The 16,552-nt window shown below is 40.6% G+C and overlaps 1 protein-coding gene across 1 annotated transcript in view; it reads left to right on the plus strand.

Annotated features, from left to right (window-relative positions):
- The window catches only part of MYCBP2 (MYC binding protein 2, E3 ubiquitin protein ligase), a 282,082-nt gene extending 276,099 nt beyond the window's left edge, over positions 1-5,983 (plus strand). The window contains exons 83-85 of the mRNA XM_025215130.1: positions 1,100-1,207; positions 1,406-1,571; positions 5,191-5,983. Of these exons, the coding sequence (XP_025070915.1) occupies positions 1,100-1,207; positions 1,406-1,571; positions 5,191-5,306 (390 nt within the window). The 3' untranslated portion in view covers positions 5,307-5,983. The remainder of the gene's footprint in view (positions 1-1,099; positions 1,208-1,405; positions 1,572-5,190) is intronic.
- Positions 5,984-16,552: the final 10,569 nt, after the last annotated feature.

The raw sequence follows: 16,552 nt of genomic DNA on the forward strand, positions 1-16,552 counted from the left end.
CCACTTAAGATATTTTGTTTAAATGTGGAATGGAAGAACATGAGAAGTACAGGAACTTTAACACCCCTCTGTACTGTAAGCCTACCAGTAATGGTGCAGTAACAACTCAGGGGGGAAGTATGAGCATTAATAAGACATATGGAAGATGGAAAGGGTAGGACTGTTTATTCTGATTTAACTTTTCAATTAGAGTCCAGAGGCCAGTGATAAAAGTGTCAGTGGCAAGAGACACATTTTTTAGGGGTTATATTCTGGCTGCCAAATGCACCTATATAGATTAGTGAATTAAATGTTGCTTGAAAAGACCATAGATTTTTATAAGTGGGTAAATGCATTGTGTGCTTTTCCTGTAATCTGTTCATTAAGTTATTTCCACCTGTGCATCCTTCCCACCCCACCCCCTCCCAGTTAGTGAATTTTCCTTCTCTCAATTTCCTGCTGCTTTTAGACGTATGCCATTCTCTCCAGCTCACCTATCCCCTACTTGGCCACCCACATCTTATTTCTCATTCCCCATTTGCTGCTTTCCCTCTTACAGATATTTTCACTTGCTTCTCTTTGCCCTGCTCCTCTCTTAACTTTGCCCCTTTGGAAATTCAGGCACAGCTCTCCGTTGATGTAGAGTTACTTGGAGCAGCAGGAAGTAGTGTTCCCCTTACCCCCCAGATCTGTAGGAGTATCTGAAAACACTTAGTGTATAAGAAAACCCCTCAAAAGTTGGCAGCCTGCCTTGAGGTGTGTTCATGCCCAGCAGGCCCTTCAGTGAGTAAAACTAAAGAATGGGTTGCACCCACCAATCCAGCAGGAGTCTGACCATGGGAATGGATAAAACAGCTGTTCCTTACCTCCCACCACCATTTCAAACTCCACTCAGTAAGGTAGAGGTGGCACTTTGCAACCTGTTGGAATAGGACTCTTCCTGCCCTTGAAGCTGTGCCCCATGCAGACAGGTGAGAAGAAAGATGCAAGAAGCTTCTCCACAGCCCCAGTGCAACCTTCCTGTTCCAAGACAGAACAGGCAAAAATTGTTCCATAACTGACACATACAGAAAATGTAAACAACTTGTCTTCAACTTAGTCATTTCTGTGTCACATCTAGGCATATTTTGGTGGTGAAGCTCGCTGTGATGCTGAGGCTGGACAAGGAGATGATTATGATCCAAGGGAGCTTATTTGTGGTGCATGCTCTGATGTTTCAAGGGCTCAAGTAAGCCAACAATTTTTATATTTGTTTTTGTATAATTATGGGAGCTATACAGTGGTTATATTTCTTTGTAGAAGAATATCTACAATATCTAAGTGTTGTATAATTTTAATATGCTGTGTAATAAAAAAAAGAATACATAGCTTTAATTGTTACAGTTTGGTTCTGCCACAACAGCATTACTGTTTTCTTCCTATGCAGATGTGTCCCAAACATGGTACCGATTTCTTAGAGTACAAATGCCGCTACTGCTGCTCAGTTGCTGTGTTCTTTTGCTTTGGGACAACACATTTTTGCAATGCTTGCCATGATGATTTCCAAAGAATGACCAGCATCCCTAAAGAAGAACTTCCACATTGTCCTGCAGGTAAGGTTTTTTACAGGACAGTTTATTTTAATAGCCAACATTTCCTGAAAGTAATATTTGATTGACTTGTCTGTATTTCTAAAAATTAACAATTAAAATTAAAAATTATATCAGTCATGTAACATTTTAAGATAATTCATAGAATCATAGAAAATTAAGGTTGGAAGGGACCTCTGGAGGTCATCTAGTCCAACCCCCTGCTCAAAGCAGGACCACCCCCAACTAAATCACCCCAGCCAAAGCTTTGTCTAGCTGGGTCTTGAAAACCTCCAAGGATGGAGCTTCTACCACCTCTCTGGGTAACCTGTTCCAGTGTTTTACTACCTTTGCTCCTTGTTCTATCATCTGCCACCACTGAGAACAGTCTAGCACCACATTCTTTTGAACCTCCTTTTAGGTAGTTGAAGGCTGCTATTAAATCCCCTCTCAAACTCCTCTTCTCTAGACTAAATAAGCCCAGGTCCCTTAGCCTGTTCTCATAAGTCATGTGCCCCAACTCTCTCACTCTTTGTTGCCCTCTGCTGGACTCTCCAATTTGTCCACATCCTTTCTGTAGTGGGGGGCCCAAAACTGAACACAGTACTCCAGATGTGGCTTCACCAGGGCTGAATAGAGGAGAATAATCACCTTCCCTGACCTGCTGACAACACACCTACCAGCAGCCCAATATGACATTTGCCTTCTTGTGGGAAAAAAAAAAAAAAGGCACACTGCTGGCAAATACTCAGCTGATTGTCCACTGTAACCCCCAGGTCCTTGCTTGCAGGGCTGCGGCCCAGCCAGTCAATCCCCATCCTGTACCAGTGCATGGGGCTGTTCGGTCCTAAGTGCAGGACTTATCCTTGTTGAACCTTACCAGATTTCTTTTGACCCAATCCTCCAGTTTGTCTAGGTCACTCTGAAGCCTAGCCCTACTCTCCATTGTATCTACTACTCCCCCCAGCTTGATGTCACCTACAGACTTGTTGAGGGTGCACTCTGCCATTTTCCAAATCATTGATGAAGACAGTGAACAAAACCAGCCCCAGGACCAACCCCTGGGGCACTCCACTTGATACCAGCTGCCAACTAGACACCGAGTCATTGATTACTACCCTCTGAGTTTTCTATCCACCTTACATTCATCCAGCCCATACTTCCTTAGGTTGCCTGCAAAAATGTTGTGGGCGACCATATTAAAAGCCTTGCTAAAATCAAGGTTTATCACGTCCACTGGCTTTCCTGCATCCACAGAGCCAGTCATCTCATCACAGAAGGCAGTCAGGTTGGTCAGGCATGACTTGCCCTTGGTGAATCCAGGCTAACTGTTTCTAATCACCTTCTTCTCCAAGTGCTTAAAAATGGACTCCTTGAGGATCTGCTCCATGATTTTTCCATGGGCTGAGGTGAGGCTGACTGGTCCGTAGTTCCCTGGATCCTCTTTTTTTCCCTTTCTTAAATATGAGCGCTATATTTGCCCTTTTCCAATCATCTGGGACCTCTCTTGGTCGCCATGAGTTTTCAAAGATGATGGCCAGTGGCTCTACAATCTCATCAGCCAACTCCCTCAGCACCCTCAGGTGCATCCCATCTGGCCCTATGGACTTTTATATGTCCAGCTTTGCTAAATAGTCCCTAACATATTCTTTCACCACTGCTGGCTGCTCACCTCCTCCCCAAACTGTGCTGCCTGTTGCAGAAGTCTGGGAGCTAACCTTGCCTGTGAAGACTGAAGCGAAAAAGGCATTGAGTATTTGAGCCTTTTCTGCAACCTCTGTCACAAGGTTGCCTCCCATATTCAGTAATGGACCCACACTTTCCCTGATCCTCCTCTTGCTTATTGACATACTTGTAGATCCCCTTGTTACTCTTCACATCTCTTGCTAGCTAGAACTCCAATTGCGCTTTGGCCTTCCTGACTTCATTCTTGCATGCCCAAGCAAAATTCTTGCACTCCTCCCTAGTTATTTATCAAAGTTTCCACTTCTTATAAGCTTCCTTTTTGTGATTTGGTTTACTGAAGAGTTCCCTGCTAAGCCAAGCTGGTCTTCTGCCATACTTGCTAGTCTTCCTGCGCATCAGGATGGTTTGTTCCTCCACTCTCAGTAAGACTTTTTTAACATAGCTCTTCTAAACTTCTCTTCCCCGCAGACTGGCTTCTCAGGGAATCCTGTCTAGGAGTTCCCCGAGCGAGTTGAAGTCTGCTTTTCTGAAGTCCAGGGTTCTTACTCTTCTGCTCTCCATCCTTCCTTTCCGCAGGATCCTGAACTCAGACATCTTGTGGTCACTGCTGCCCAAGTTGCCATCCACTACATTCCCCACCAATTCTTTCCTGTTTATGAGCAGTAGCTCAAGAAGAGCACGGCCCTTATGGGGCTGTTCCAGCACTTGCACCAGGAAGTTGTCCCTAACACTATCCAAAAACATCCTGGATTGCCTGTGCACTGCTGTGTTGCCCTCCCAGCAGATGTCAGGGAGATTGAACTCTCCCATGAGAACCAGGGCTTGTGATCTGGAAATTTCCATTAGTCGTTTAAAGAAAGCCTCATCTACCACTTCCTCCTGGTCTGGTGGTTTATAGCAGACACCCGCTACAACATCACCCTTGCTGCTTTCCCCTCTAACCTTAACCAAGAGACTTTCAACAGGTCTTTCTCTAGTTTCATACTGGAGCTCTGAGCAATCATGTGGCTCTTTTACGTCGTACAACTCCTCCACCAATTCTTCCTTGCCTGTCCTTCCTGAACAGTTTGTATCCATCCATGATAGTGCTCCAGTTATGTGAGCTATCCCACCAGTCTCTATTATTCCAGTCACATCATAGTTCTGTGACTGTGCAATGACTTCCAATTCTTCCTGCATTTTTTAACCTTGTAATATTAATTGAGCTTTCCAAAATGAGCAGTGCTGTTGTCACAGTAAGATCAATATTATCATTGGTAAGGGGGTTGAATTACAAATTGCCTCCATGCATTCACCCACTTTGAGTTGCATGTTCTGTCACACAGACCAAAAATTATAATAATTAAAATTGCCACAAGTCAGGATTTACCCTGACTTATGCACTCTGCAGCTTTAAACAAAAGCATTTGGAACTGTTGAACCCCAACTTCCACTTACCAAGTGTGTATGTTGCTCTGTGTAAAGGTTCTTCTTGTTGCACGTTAAGCTGTAACATTTCATAGTATTAATGTCCTGTTTGATAGAAACGTTTTATTCTTTACAGTTGTTATCAGTTAATTTTCCTGAATTAATTTGATTCACTGTATTTGCATAGCAATCTATAGTCTGTTTTTTCATGTGTTTTCTTTGAAATGTGATCCTTAACGCAATGTTGTCTTTTAAGACCCAACAGTTCTGTTTTTTGCTGGACCTCATCTAACTGTTCATACTTTTTTTCCATTTTATTAAAAGATTTTTATTTTTCATTGCCTACTTGAAGCCTGTTACCTACTTGTTTAAATTCTGAATCCATTTTTATGGGTGTCATAACATCCAGCTAAGCAAAATGATTTCTCCATTTAATATTATGCTTTTTCAGATAGGCCTGCTGCTTTTTTTTGCATCTCATCGCAAGTTTTGCAAGTGCATTTATCTTCCTCTTCCTTTTTTTCCCCCTCCTTGTTTAAACTGGTTGCAGGTCCCAAAGGCAAACAGCTTGAAGGAACAGAATGTCCACTTCATGTTGTTCATCCTCCCACTGGTGAAGAATTTGCTCTAGGTTGTGGGGTTTGCAGAAATGCTCACACTTTTTAAATTAGTAATTTTTAACCAGAGCAAAACCATTGATGTCATCCCACAAGTGTCCTGAGCATAAACCCCAGTTGGGATGAGGATGGGACCATTTCCTAAACCAGGTAAAAGGAACAATTTACAGTGCAAGAAGGATGCCAAATACTGTGTACATAACACTTGCTGTGAGAAAAATGACATTTTTTTTGAACCAAGACATCAAACTTGTGAGGTGTTTGCATGTGGCCATTACAGTCATCGGCTATGAAGCGTTGGACATTTACAAATAAATACTTGCTATTAAAGGATCTCTGTGTCTGTGGACTATGAATGATGCTGGCTTTCAGATGAAGAAAGAAAAGAATATTGATTATTGTATACTGACTTTTTGTAATCCTGTACAATTGTAACTGCATCACAGGTGAGGGTGGAAAAGAGGAATATTCTGGTTTCTTTCCTAGACTGTTATAAAAAAAAATTGTGTTGGAAAGGCATAAATATAACAAGTATCGCGCTGTATATAAAGGTATCAATGTTTGTCCTGTATAAGAATTACTAAATTACAACAGCAGTTTCATTTAAACTTCTGGGTTATGTTTGAGCCTGAAATTTTAATGAAGTGCAATACTGAGTGTGCCTCATATCTTGCAGCTGTAAACATAATGGAATGTACATGTCAATAAAGCCACTGTACATTTTTATACAGTGAAAGTCTAATGAATGTGTGAGACCTTATCTATCTTTGAGTATCGTCTGTAGATTCCCCCCCTACCATTGTGTTCTTGCCATGCCCATAATTGTTTGGTCAGCCATGTCCATTGGGGTTGCACATTGTTTCCTGGGTGTCCTTACAGATTTGCTTTTTGAATACAATGCCAACAACCTTTTTCCTTTCTCAGAAACTGTAGCAGAAAATCAGAAGTTACAAAGGCCTGCAGTAATTTATCCTTTCACAAATTCACAGAAATTTAGGGCTGGAAGGGACCTCATGAGATCATAGGGTCCAGCTCCCCTGCTCTGGCCAGGAAAGACTGCTGGGGTCAAATAACCCCAGCAAGGTGTGCATCTAGTCTCCTTTTCAAGATCTCCAGGGTAGATGCCTGCACCACCCCCGCTGGAAGTAAATTCCAGAGTCTGGTCACACGAACCATGAAGAAGTTTTTCCTTATATCCAGTCTGAAACCTTCTTCTAGGAGTTATGACTGTTAGTGCTGGTTTTCCCCTGGGGCGCTTTGGTGAACAGTTGTTTGCCTAGCCCCTGATGCTCACTGCTGATATATTTATAAGCTGCCACCAAGTCCCCCTGAAGTCTTCTCTTTTTCTAGGCTGAACAGTCTCATATGTGTCAGTCTTTCCTCATATGGCTTGCTCTTCAGGCCTCTAATCATATGAATGGCTCTTCTCTCAAGCTTTTCGACATCCTTCTTGAAGTGTGGTGCCCAGAACTGGACACAGTTCTCCAGCTGCAGTCTCACCAATGCCAAGTAGAGCAGGAGAATAACTTCCTTAGTTCTGCTAGAGATGCATCTGTTTCTGAATCCTTTGCAACAGAAAAACTGCTTTATTATTTTTCCATAGTCAAAAACGAGTTTAAGCCAAGAGCTGGCATTTTCTGATAAGTTCCTGGAATCTAAAAAAGGTTGAGAACCAACGATCTAAGAGAAAATAAGTGATATTGGTAGGCTGCCTAATGCAGATAGTCATAACAGGATACAGTTGCTGGATACAGAAATAACGTCTTTTTTTTTTTTTTTTTAAAAAGAAGCTAGCTAAAAATCTGTTCCAGTGGTTTAAAAAGTCTGTTGGCTCAGAAGATTTATACGTTTGCAAAACAGATGTTATTTCTTTGACGGCAACTTTTTGTAAATTCATGTCAAATTCTCTGAATAGCAGTTGCCAAAAACTTAAAATTTAGAAAAGCTCAAATATTTTGTGTAATTTAGATTTGTGTTGATTTTTCCCAGTTCATGTGGAAAAATATAATTTTCAGGTTCACATGGCATGGGGTTTTTTTGTAATAGTTTTGTCTCCAAACCAAAAATATCTTGGAATCATAGGAAAGAAGGGCTGGAAGGTACCTCACAAAGGTCATCTAGTCATCATGTCTCAGTCATCTGGTGCAAGCACCTACACTGGATTCATTCAAAAGGCGTTTGGATGCATATCTTGCTGGGACCATTTGACCCCATCTGACTTCTATCTCACAAGGTCCCTTCCAGCCCCTAATGTCTATGAAGTCTGTACAGCTCTGCTAATGAGCTCTAGAGTTAGCTTGAACTAAGAGACAGACCATACATTTCACAAATTATTTTCTTGGGTTAATTCTGGAGTTCTAGGTATAATTGTTATATATTATTATAGGAGGAAGTATAGGCAAACAAATGCAGGTATATAATTATCATATGTAGGTATGTAGTTATCATAGTTTCCATTCCAATTTATCCCTGGATGCGGTTGTACTCTTCTAAGTCCAAGATCCTCTGCAAGTAGCACTGCATGTGTCAGCTATGGTGTCTTTATTCTGTTTCATTTTTGTGTATGTGTGTGGGTGTGTGAATGTTTTGGTTTGTTTGTTTTTTTGGTTTGGCCACCAAACTTTCCAAAAACTGGAGGTATTTTGGGAGACTAAAATAGACTGGGAAAAATGAAAAGGTGAAAACTAAAATCAGTGGATATTAATTCTATTGCAGTCAGTGGCAAAAAGAAAATGAAGGAAGCAAAACAAAACCCTGGGAAATTTCAGAAATTTTGTCTTTTTTTAATATAAAACTTGCTTTCAAAGATAGTTGAATTGTTTCAATGTTTTGTGTGTTAGGTATGTACATTTTATTGACACATTTGTATTCCACCTTATTAAAATAGCTGCTCTCTAGAAAGAGAATGAAGAACAATGTAAAACACCCCCCAAGTTCTTAGTATACAGGGTCTTCATAAAGTCCTTGTGCACAACCTAAGTTATTTAAGTTTAAAAGTGCACAAGGACTTTATGAAGACCCTGTATTTAGCTGCAGCTAATTCCTATTGACAAATTAAACGACATCAAAGAGATAAACAAGCCAAATAGATCATTTAAATTGTATCATTGTCAATAAAAAGAGGAAATTTCCTTTGTAAATCAAGATAGCAGACTGTGCTGGTTTCCTTAGGCTATTCCTAACTGTTATTTAGTCCACACAAATGCATACTTGCTGCATTTTGTATTTTCCAGTATATATTAACCTCTGCTTTATGTATTCAGTAAAATGGGAAAAGGTGCAATTAGCAGCTTAAAATCTGAAAGTTAGTTAAGTATTGTGTATGTGATGCACGTTTTAAAGGTGCTCTTTTGGCTCGATTTGTATAAATTCAGTCTGAACATAAAAGCCACTTAAACCTGAAGTACTATACAAGCTGATCTATGGATAACACAGGGTCACTTCACTCCTGCATCTACCTGCTCTCTCTGCAAACATGACTCTGAGTTATTGGTTCAGTAACAACTCAGGTACGAGTGTCACTTACTGAATGCTATGTTTGCTCACTGGTCAAGTGCTTTCATCTGAGGATATCCAAAGCACTTTAACTTAATTTTTTAAACTTGTTTTATCCCTGTGGTAAATATTATTTTTACACATAATGGATGAGAAAAGGCACAAAGGTCAAAGGAATTGCCCCAAGTAATATACCAAGTCTGCGACACAGACAAAGGTCTTTTTGCTCCCAATTCTGTGCCTTGACCACAGGCAAAGTCCCTAATGCAATCTAAGACAGCAGCACCTAAAAGATTTAATTTAGCTACATTTTGAAGGCAGACTTGTTCATACTATTAACTACAATAAAAACAAAGTTTAAGTTTTAGTCTAAGATGATTTTCAGTAACCTGTTCTGTGCCCAGGCTTGCCACTCTTAGGTAAAAGATATTATCCCCCTTGGTTTATATGGTATTTTTTGCAGGATTTGCTTCAGCTAGTGGGTTTGCAGAAAAAACAGCATGAGGTTCTAGTACCATCAAGATGCGTCAGCAGAAGACTTCTGTATCTCCATGAAGGGCCCCAAGAACTTCACATCATGTTTCCTTCTCTGAATCATTTAAACATTTTCCTGCAGGGTCTAAGTGAGGTTCTGACCAAATTATTTTGTTTATCTTAAGATTGCTGATAATATTATAGCCTGGAGTAGTAAGAGCTGCAAGCAATCCAGAAATCGCTGGCTTCATGTGACTCAATCAAAGCATGCCACTCAGTGTATGCCAATGGCTGAGACCTGGCGGGAAGACTATGAGAAGACAACCTGCACTAGAGATTCACAGTTTTCCAGATGTGTCCAGAGCCCTTGAAAAAGTTGGAAAATGGAAAGGAAAAAATAATCCCACCAGGTTCAGGCACAGATGCAATGGACGCAACAGTTTGGAGGAAGTTAAGCAATGGCCCTATGCTGTGTGATACTGATCTAAGCATTGGGAAGCAGAACTTCCCACACAAATGGGAGTGGGAAGAACACAGCCATAAACAAATTAGACAGTAAGGGAGCACCAGAACAGGGAAAGGGGTACCCAGTAGTGAAGAGCAACTTACTTTATTATAACTTTCAGCATTCAACCTTAAGAAAAATACTCATTGACAAACTAAGACAAGAAAATAAGCAGCTATGTTCTGCCAAGCCTGTATTTGAGCATACAGTTTTAAGCATGATGAGACTGGTATATAATGCTTTTTTTTCTGGTACCAAGTCTTAAAATTGTTTGATGTGGAGGCAGTGTTTGCTGATGGAAGATAATCAGTAGCTGACTCCAGTCATTTTTATGGCCAGTGTCTGAAATTACTACCGTCATTGTTGTAAAAGAACCTCTGAAACTGGCAGACATTAAAAGGTGAGTGGAGCACATTATAATCATTATTGTTTACTCTCTTTTTGACCCTACCATTTATGCATGTTGCTTAGCATATGAATGCTGCCCAGCTTTTATAAAACAAATAAAATGATTTAGCCAGAATAAATGGTCTGTGCTTTTTCACTGAGCCACCACGTCATATACATTTTCATACTGATCATTTCTTTATTTAGAAAGCCTTCTAGAATGCTATTCAGGCTCTGCCAGCAAAAATGGCAGTAACAAAAAATGTGGCCAAAGACCTAGTGCAGAACCATTGCAACAAGTTATAAGATGGGACACTATCCCTAGTATAACCTTCAGTGCCATAAGTGGAGAGGCTTTCTGGAGCAAGGTTCTCTACCAATACTTGTAGGATAAATTTCTCCAGAGAGATTTAAACCATTTTAGAACTGTGTCTTGGACTTCTCCCACCTCTCTCAGGTGAGAGAGCAGTAGTTGTTAATAAGCAGTATTGAATACTGAACACTGGTTCAAGAGAATTGGCATGGATGTCTGCCCTCTGCCAATTAATGGGAAAAAAATCATCCATTGGTGCCAGAAAAGTTCCGTGTCCTGGGCTGAAAACAGAGTACTAGGTCTAAAACATTAGCTAAATGAGCTGCTGGGTGGCTTTGGCTAACTTGTAATGATCTTGCTAACAAAGGGAGGTGTGACACTAGCCACTAATTTCCTGAAACTGATGTTCTCAGAGTGTTAGATGTGTGTGAAGACAAAAAGAGCACTGGCAAGTGTTCTTTTTGTAGTACTACAAAGTTTGCAGCACTTCAAAACAGAGCACTTCTGGCTGGAGCACAACAGAGCTGCCATAAAAGGGCTGCTCTCCTGCCAGAGGGTGGGTGAGGGGCTGCTACTTCACTCCCTTCAGGGAATTAACTTTGCCTTACATAAAAAATACTTTCTCTTGTTAGTTTTAAATCTGTCACCTACTAATTTCAGTGGGTGCCTCCTTGTTCTAGTATTCTGAGACTTGATGAACAACAATTCCCTGTTCACTTGGTCCACGCCCTTTGTGATTTCACAGACCTTTATCATATCCCCCCTCAGCCTTCTCCTTTCCAAACTGCAGAATCTCTCAGCCTTTTTAGTCTCTCCTGGTATGGGAATTGCTCCAGGCACCTTTATCGTTTTAGTTGCCTTTCTCTGCACCTTTGAAACAGCCATGTCTGTCATATATCTGCCATTTTTGTGGTGAATTAGGCATTTTTACTGTGTGACGAAGTATGAATGTGTGGCCATCCACATTTTGTTTCACTAATTTCGCATGCAAAGCAGGACACATGTAATGCCTGCTAGGCCCCAAAGATTCCTTCTCAGAAGTAATGCTTTAGCATAAATATATTTTGGGGCCAGAGTTTATAATGAGCATATTCAGACGAAATCAGAGGCTATAGCTAGCAAGGGCAAACAAGCAATAAAATAGCATTCTATGAATACGTTAGAAATAGGAGGAAGGAGAAGAAAAATGTAATACTCTTACAGAATGTAGAAGGGAATATAGATGATGCAGAGAAGGCAGAAGTGTTTAACTTCTTTATTTTAGTCTCTAATAAAGGTCAACTATTGGATGATGAGCACAGTTAGCATCAGAGATGGGTACACTCAGTCTTGAGTAGGGGAAGAACAAATTAGAGATTAGGTAAATAAAATATTTTCAAATCAGCAGATTCTGATGAGTTTCATTTTAGAGTCTAGCTGAAGTATCTGCAGACCATTGGCTATTTTCATTGAGTCTTTGAGGTCAGGTGAGGTGACAGAAAAATGAAAAAGGGCAAATACATTGGCCATCTTTAAAAACGGGGGAACCCAAGGAATATCACTGGAGCATATTATCAAATATCTACTTATAAGGACCTAGTAATACAGGACAGCCAAGGTAAATTTGTCGAGCATGAATCAGACTTAACCAACCTGGTTCCTTCCCACCACTAGTTGACAGCCCCTGTGGATAAGGAAGAGCAGTGAATGTGATGCACTCCAAGCTTAGTAAGATTTCTGATACTGTCTCAACATCTTCATAAGTATGCTCAGGAAATGCAGCCTAGATTAGACTACTATTAAGTGGGTGCATAAGTGGATAATTGCTCAAAAAATATTTATCAATAGCTCAATGTCACACTGGGAGGAGGTATAAAGTGGAGTTGTCCTGGGTGTGGAACTGCTCAGTATCTTCATTAATGACTTGAAGAATGATATTGTATGTACACTTAATAAATGTGTGGATGACAGGATTAGGATTCGATGTGAACAACTAGGGAAAAGTTTAAATCCGTGAAAAAATACAACCCATAAGAATAATCAAATCTGCACACATAGCATGACTGGCTATGTGTAGTACTGCAGAAAAAAGACCTTGGGGTTATGGTGGATCACAAGACGAGTATGAGTCAACAATGATTGTTGCAAAAAATGCTAATAGCATGCTTGGATGTATTAACAGGAGTGTCATATGAAAGTAATGTGGAGTGATGCTTCTACTCTATTATTAGGCCGCATCTAGAATTCTACATTCAGTTTTGAGCATTAGAAAATTGTGGATAAGTTGGGGAAAGTCCAAAGGAGAGTGAAAAAGTATCTAGAAATCTAAAATAAAAAAAACACAAATTCTAAGATATTTGGACATTTTAGAAGAATCAGGATTATTTAGCCTGGAGAAGAGAAGATTGAGGGGGTATTGTCTAGCCATCTTCATATACAAGCAGAATTGAGAGTCCTTCTAAATCACTGAGGACAGGAGAAGTAGCAATGAACTTCAATTGAAACGAGGCAGATTTAGGTTGGATATTAGAAAGAACTTCCTATCTTTGAGGCTGATGTAAACACGGGAACAGATTACTAAGAGATTACCAAATCTCCATCATTAAGTACAGGTTAGACAAATGTTTAGGATGGTTTAAACAGTCATGATTCTGTTTTCAGCATGCCCTGGGATAGAAGAGCACTTTAATCCCATCGGGTGCATCTACACGTGTATTAACACACTTTAGTTAATGCATGTGAAATCCACTGTGAGGTATTAGGAATATGTGTGTTAGCCTGTCTTAATGCACATTAACTAAAACACATGTTTTTTAAGTGCTGCTTAATGCCCTAACACACACACACACTATACAAAATTAAGACAGTATTTTGAGCTGTTATGCAATAGCCTCTAGATACGCTATTTTTTTCTGATTTCAAGGTGGCAGCCCCCGCCCCTCCCCAAAAATAAAATAAAATAAAAAGGAGTACTTCCAAGGCAAGGGGAGGGACTTCCAGTGGCAAACGTCAGGAGTTAGGGGCAGGATTTCTAGCCCAAGATGGTGACCAGGGAGTGAGGCACCTGTCAAGGGGGATCTACCCTTGTGGCCCTCAACAGCTCACCAAAACTCCTTAAGCAGCCCTCCAGCCAAAATTGCCCACCCCTGGTTTAGGATGACTCTACTGATGACATTCCCAATGCATGGCTCTATTGAGCTCTGGAGATGTAGATGGGCTGTTGGTATGTAGGTACAGACAGGACAGATTCATGCTCAGGACACTTGGTGCTTGGTTCTGCTGCAGGTAGTAGACATTAAGAACTGAAAATGAATGCCTTCTTATCTAGGGTTGTCAAGTCAATTAACTGACCAGTCAAAGATTATAGCAATTTTACAAAAAAAACAACACTTTTCTTTTGTAGTATCCTTGAGAGAAATATGATTTTTAATTGTTTTTGACACATTTCTTAATGGAAAACGTGTACTTTTTCTGTGTATAATTTGGATCTATTGGCAATTGTTTACAACTTTTTATCAATATTTGACTGGTCAAATACCCATACCTATTCTTATTGTGACTAGATATGAAATACAGTGATTGTCCTGGGGAACACGGCAAGCTAGCATGTGGTGTCTTGGTGATATATGCGTTTTTCATGGATTTTGTTACGTGTTAATGGTAGAACTTGAATTAATTGGCATAAACTATGCTGTGCTGTCTGATCCATGCTTCATTAGTGATCCTGTATAATGCACAGGTGCTAGATGGGTGGCATCATCTGGTTTATTATGCCTGCTTTTCTTTTTCGCAGATGTTTCTCATGATTTGAACTGAGCCAGATGAAGAAGATTAAACCATACAACAATCTGAACCAAGAGACAATTGATTAATTCAGGGTCTAGCAATGTACTGTCTGTGGACCAGATCCAGCCTGCAAAGAGGTTTTATTTGGCCCACAAAGCATGCCAAAAATTATATTGGCATGGAACTTTATATATCCTGCTGTTACTAAGTTTTACATGAGAATGAACCACCTAGCACTGCTGCCTCCTGCTGGTCTTGAACCAAGCTGTGTCAGTTTAGCCTGCTGTTTGTGAAACATTTCCAACCCCTGGTCGGGTTCACCCAATACCACAGGAAAGGCAGATTTGTTATAAACCTTTTAAAATTATAGCCTGTTCTGGGTCTTAGTGATAGGGAGAACTGGAGCAAGGTATTCCTAGAAAACTGACAGTAGTGCTGAAAGGCTGGTATCACAACAGCAATGGACATATTAATAAAACACATTATAATAATAGCTTAGGATCAAGACCATTTGCATCAGAAATCCACTGCTTAAAATACATTGTCAAATCTTCATGATAAAGATACTGTTTCTACCTGCTTGCTCTTTTCAGTCATACCTAAGGATATGCCAGCACTGCAATCTGGAGGTAAAATTGCAGCTTCTGCTGATAGTTGTGAGCTAGTTTTGAACTACTATTGATAGCATTGGGAGCAAGGGCTTCAGCGTGGAGTACAAAAGCAAACCTGAGACTGGGGTAAGTATTCATCAACTGATCTCCATGCAATCAAGCTAGTGAGGTTCAAATTAGGTAAAGTATGTCTATGTGCTGCAAACTTCAGCCCTGCATTAGAATTGTAAAGCAACATCCTAACAGCAGCCAGGAGAGCAGCGCTGGGGTTCCTTCCTCCCAAGCAGACTATACCACCAATGATGCTCTGCAGGAAGTGTAGTTCAGGCAAGAGACTGTGGCCTTTAGATGAGAATGAGACACCTGAACCACAATTCCCAGGATCCATTTACTGCCTACAGTTTTCAGTTTTCCATTCTTTGTTTAAAACTTTTAATTTTTCATGGAAATTTTCAGTTTAAAAAATGACTGTTTTGATTTTTGTTGAAAGAAAAAAAACAACAACTAGGATCAGTTCTTACCTCATTCAGTAGAGGGCAATACTTTATACTGTATGCATAATAGCTATTTATTTACAATTACAGTAATACTTTGCACTTCTACATTTAGGTGAAAGCACTTCTACATGTGGGTGAACAAATTTCACCCACATATTCAAAGTACCTTACAAAAACATTTTGGGCTCCCTGGCAGAGTAGGTATACATAACTGCCACTGAAAAATCACCATTTCTGAATGAACACATCTGCAGATTGTGCAGGCCGGGAGCGATCCGGGCCTTTTTTGTGCTCCGCGGGCTGTGGCCAGCAGCCCGGACACGCTGGGTCGGAGAAAGCAGGCGACACGCTAGAATTAGTCACGGACGCATAATGGTTGATTCAAGATTATTTACTGACACCGAAGATGGTCGCGGTGTAGGCTGGACAGTTTCCCAGGCACAGCTCCGCTTAAATCCTCGTTTGAGGACTCAGACAAAACTCTCACTCACACGGAGTTGTCAAGGCTCCGTGGATCCTTTTATTCACTCACAATTCACTCTCACGAAGTTTGCTAGGCTCCGTGGAACTTTTTTTGCGCGCAGGGAGAGGGATACGTCGAGGATTGCGAACGGCGACGGGGAGAGGCTAGAGGCTGATCAGACCCCTGTTGCCTGCTTGAAATGCACTGGGTCCGATAGGCTCCGCAGCACTTAGAGATCTTCACACAGTGTGAAGTCTCCTCCTCCTGATGTTCGTGGAGTCCTCCAACTTGGGCGGAAATCACTCAAGCTTTTTATACGGCTAGCAAGCCAATCACTAGCCGCCACGTGTGAATAATTTCATGCAAGCCAATAATGGGGCTCGAATTATAATACAAATGGTGGGAACTCTTTGCAAAGTGCATTTCTGTGCTGCAAAGAAGAAATGCACACTGCAAAGAAAGCTACAAATTGGCGGAAAAATAATTCAGTGGTGCCAAAGCGCACACAAAACAAAAATCACACCTTTGGGTTGTGACACAGATCACAGCAACATTTACATAACCACTTAGGAATGGGAATTGGACAGACATCTGTAACCAAATAGATACATCCCCGCCTTGAAACATCAAGGGGAAAAGTAATTACCTGTTAAGTAATTACATGTTAAGATTTTAGCCAGGATGTTATGCTGAAAACACATATTTTGACTAAAATTAATATTCTATCTGGACAGCCAGGAGGACATCTGATGTTAACCAAATTTGAAATGATTAAATCTATGGAA

This window comes from Alligator sinensis, unplaced genomic scaffold, assembly GCF_000455745.1.
Source record: "Alligator sinensis unplaced genomic scaffold, ASM45574v1 scaffold1010_1, whole genome shotgun sequence".
NCBI classification, from domain to species: Eukaryota; Metazoa; Chordata; order Crocodylia; family Alligatoridae; genus Alligator; species Alligator sinensis.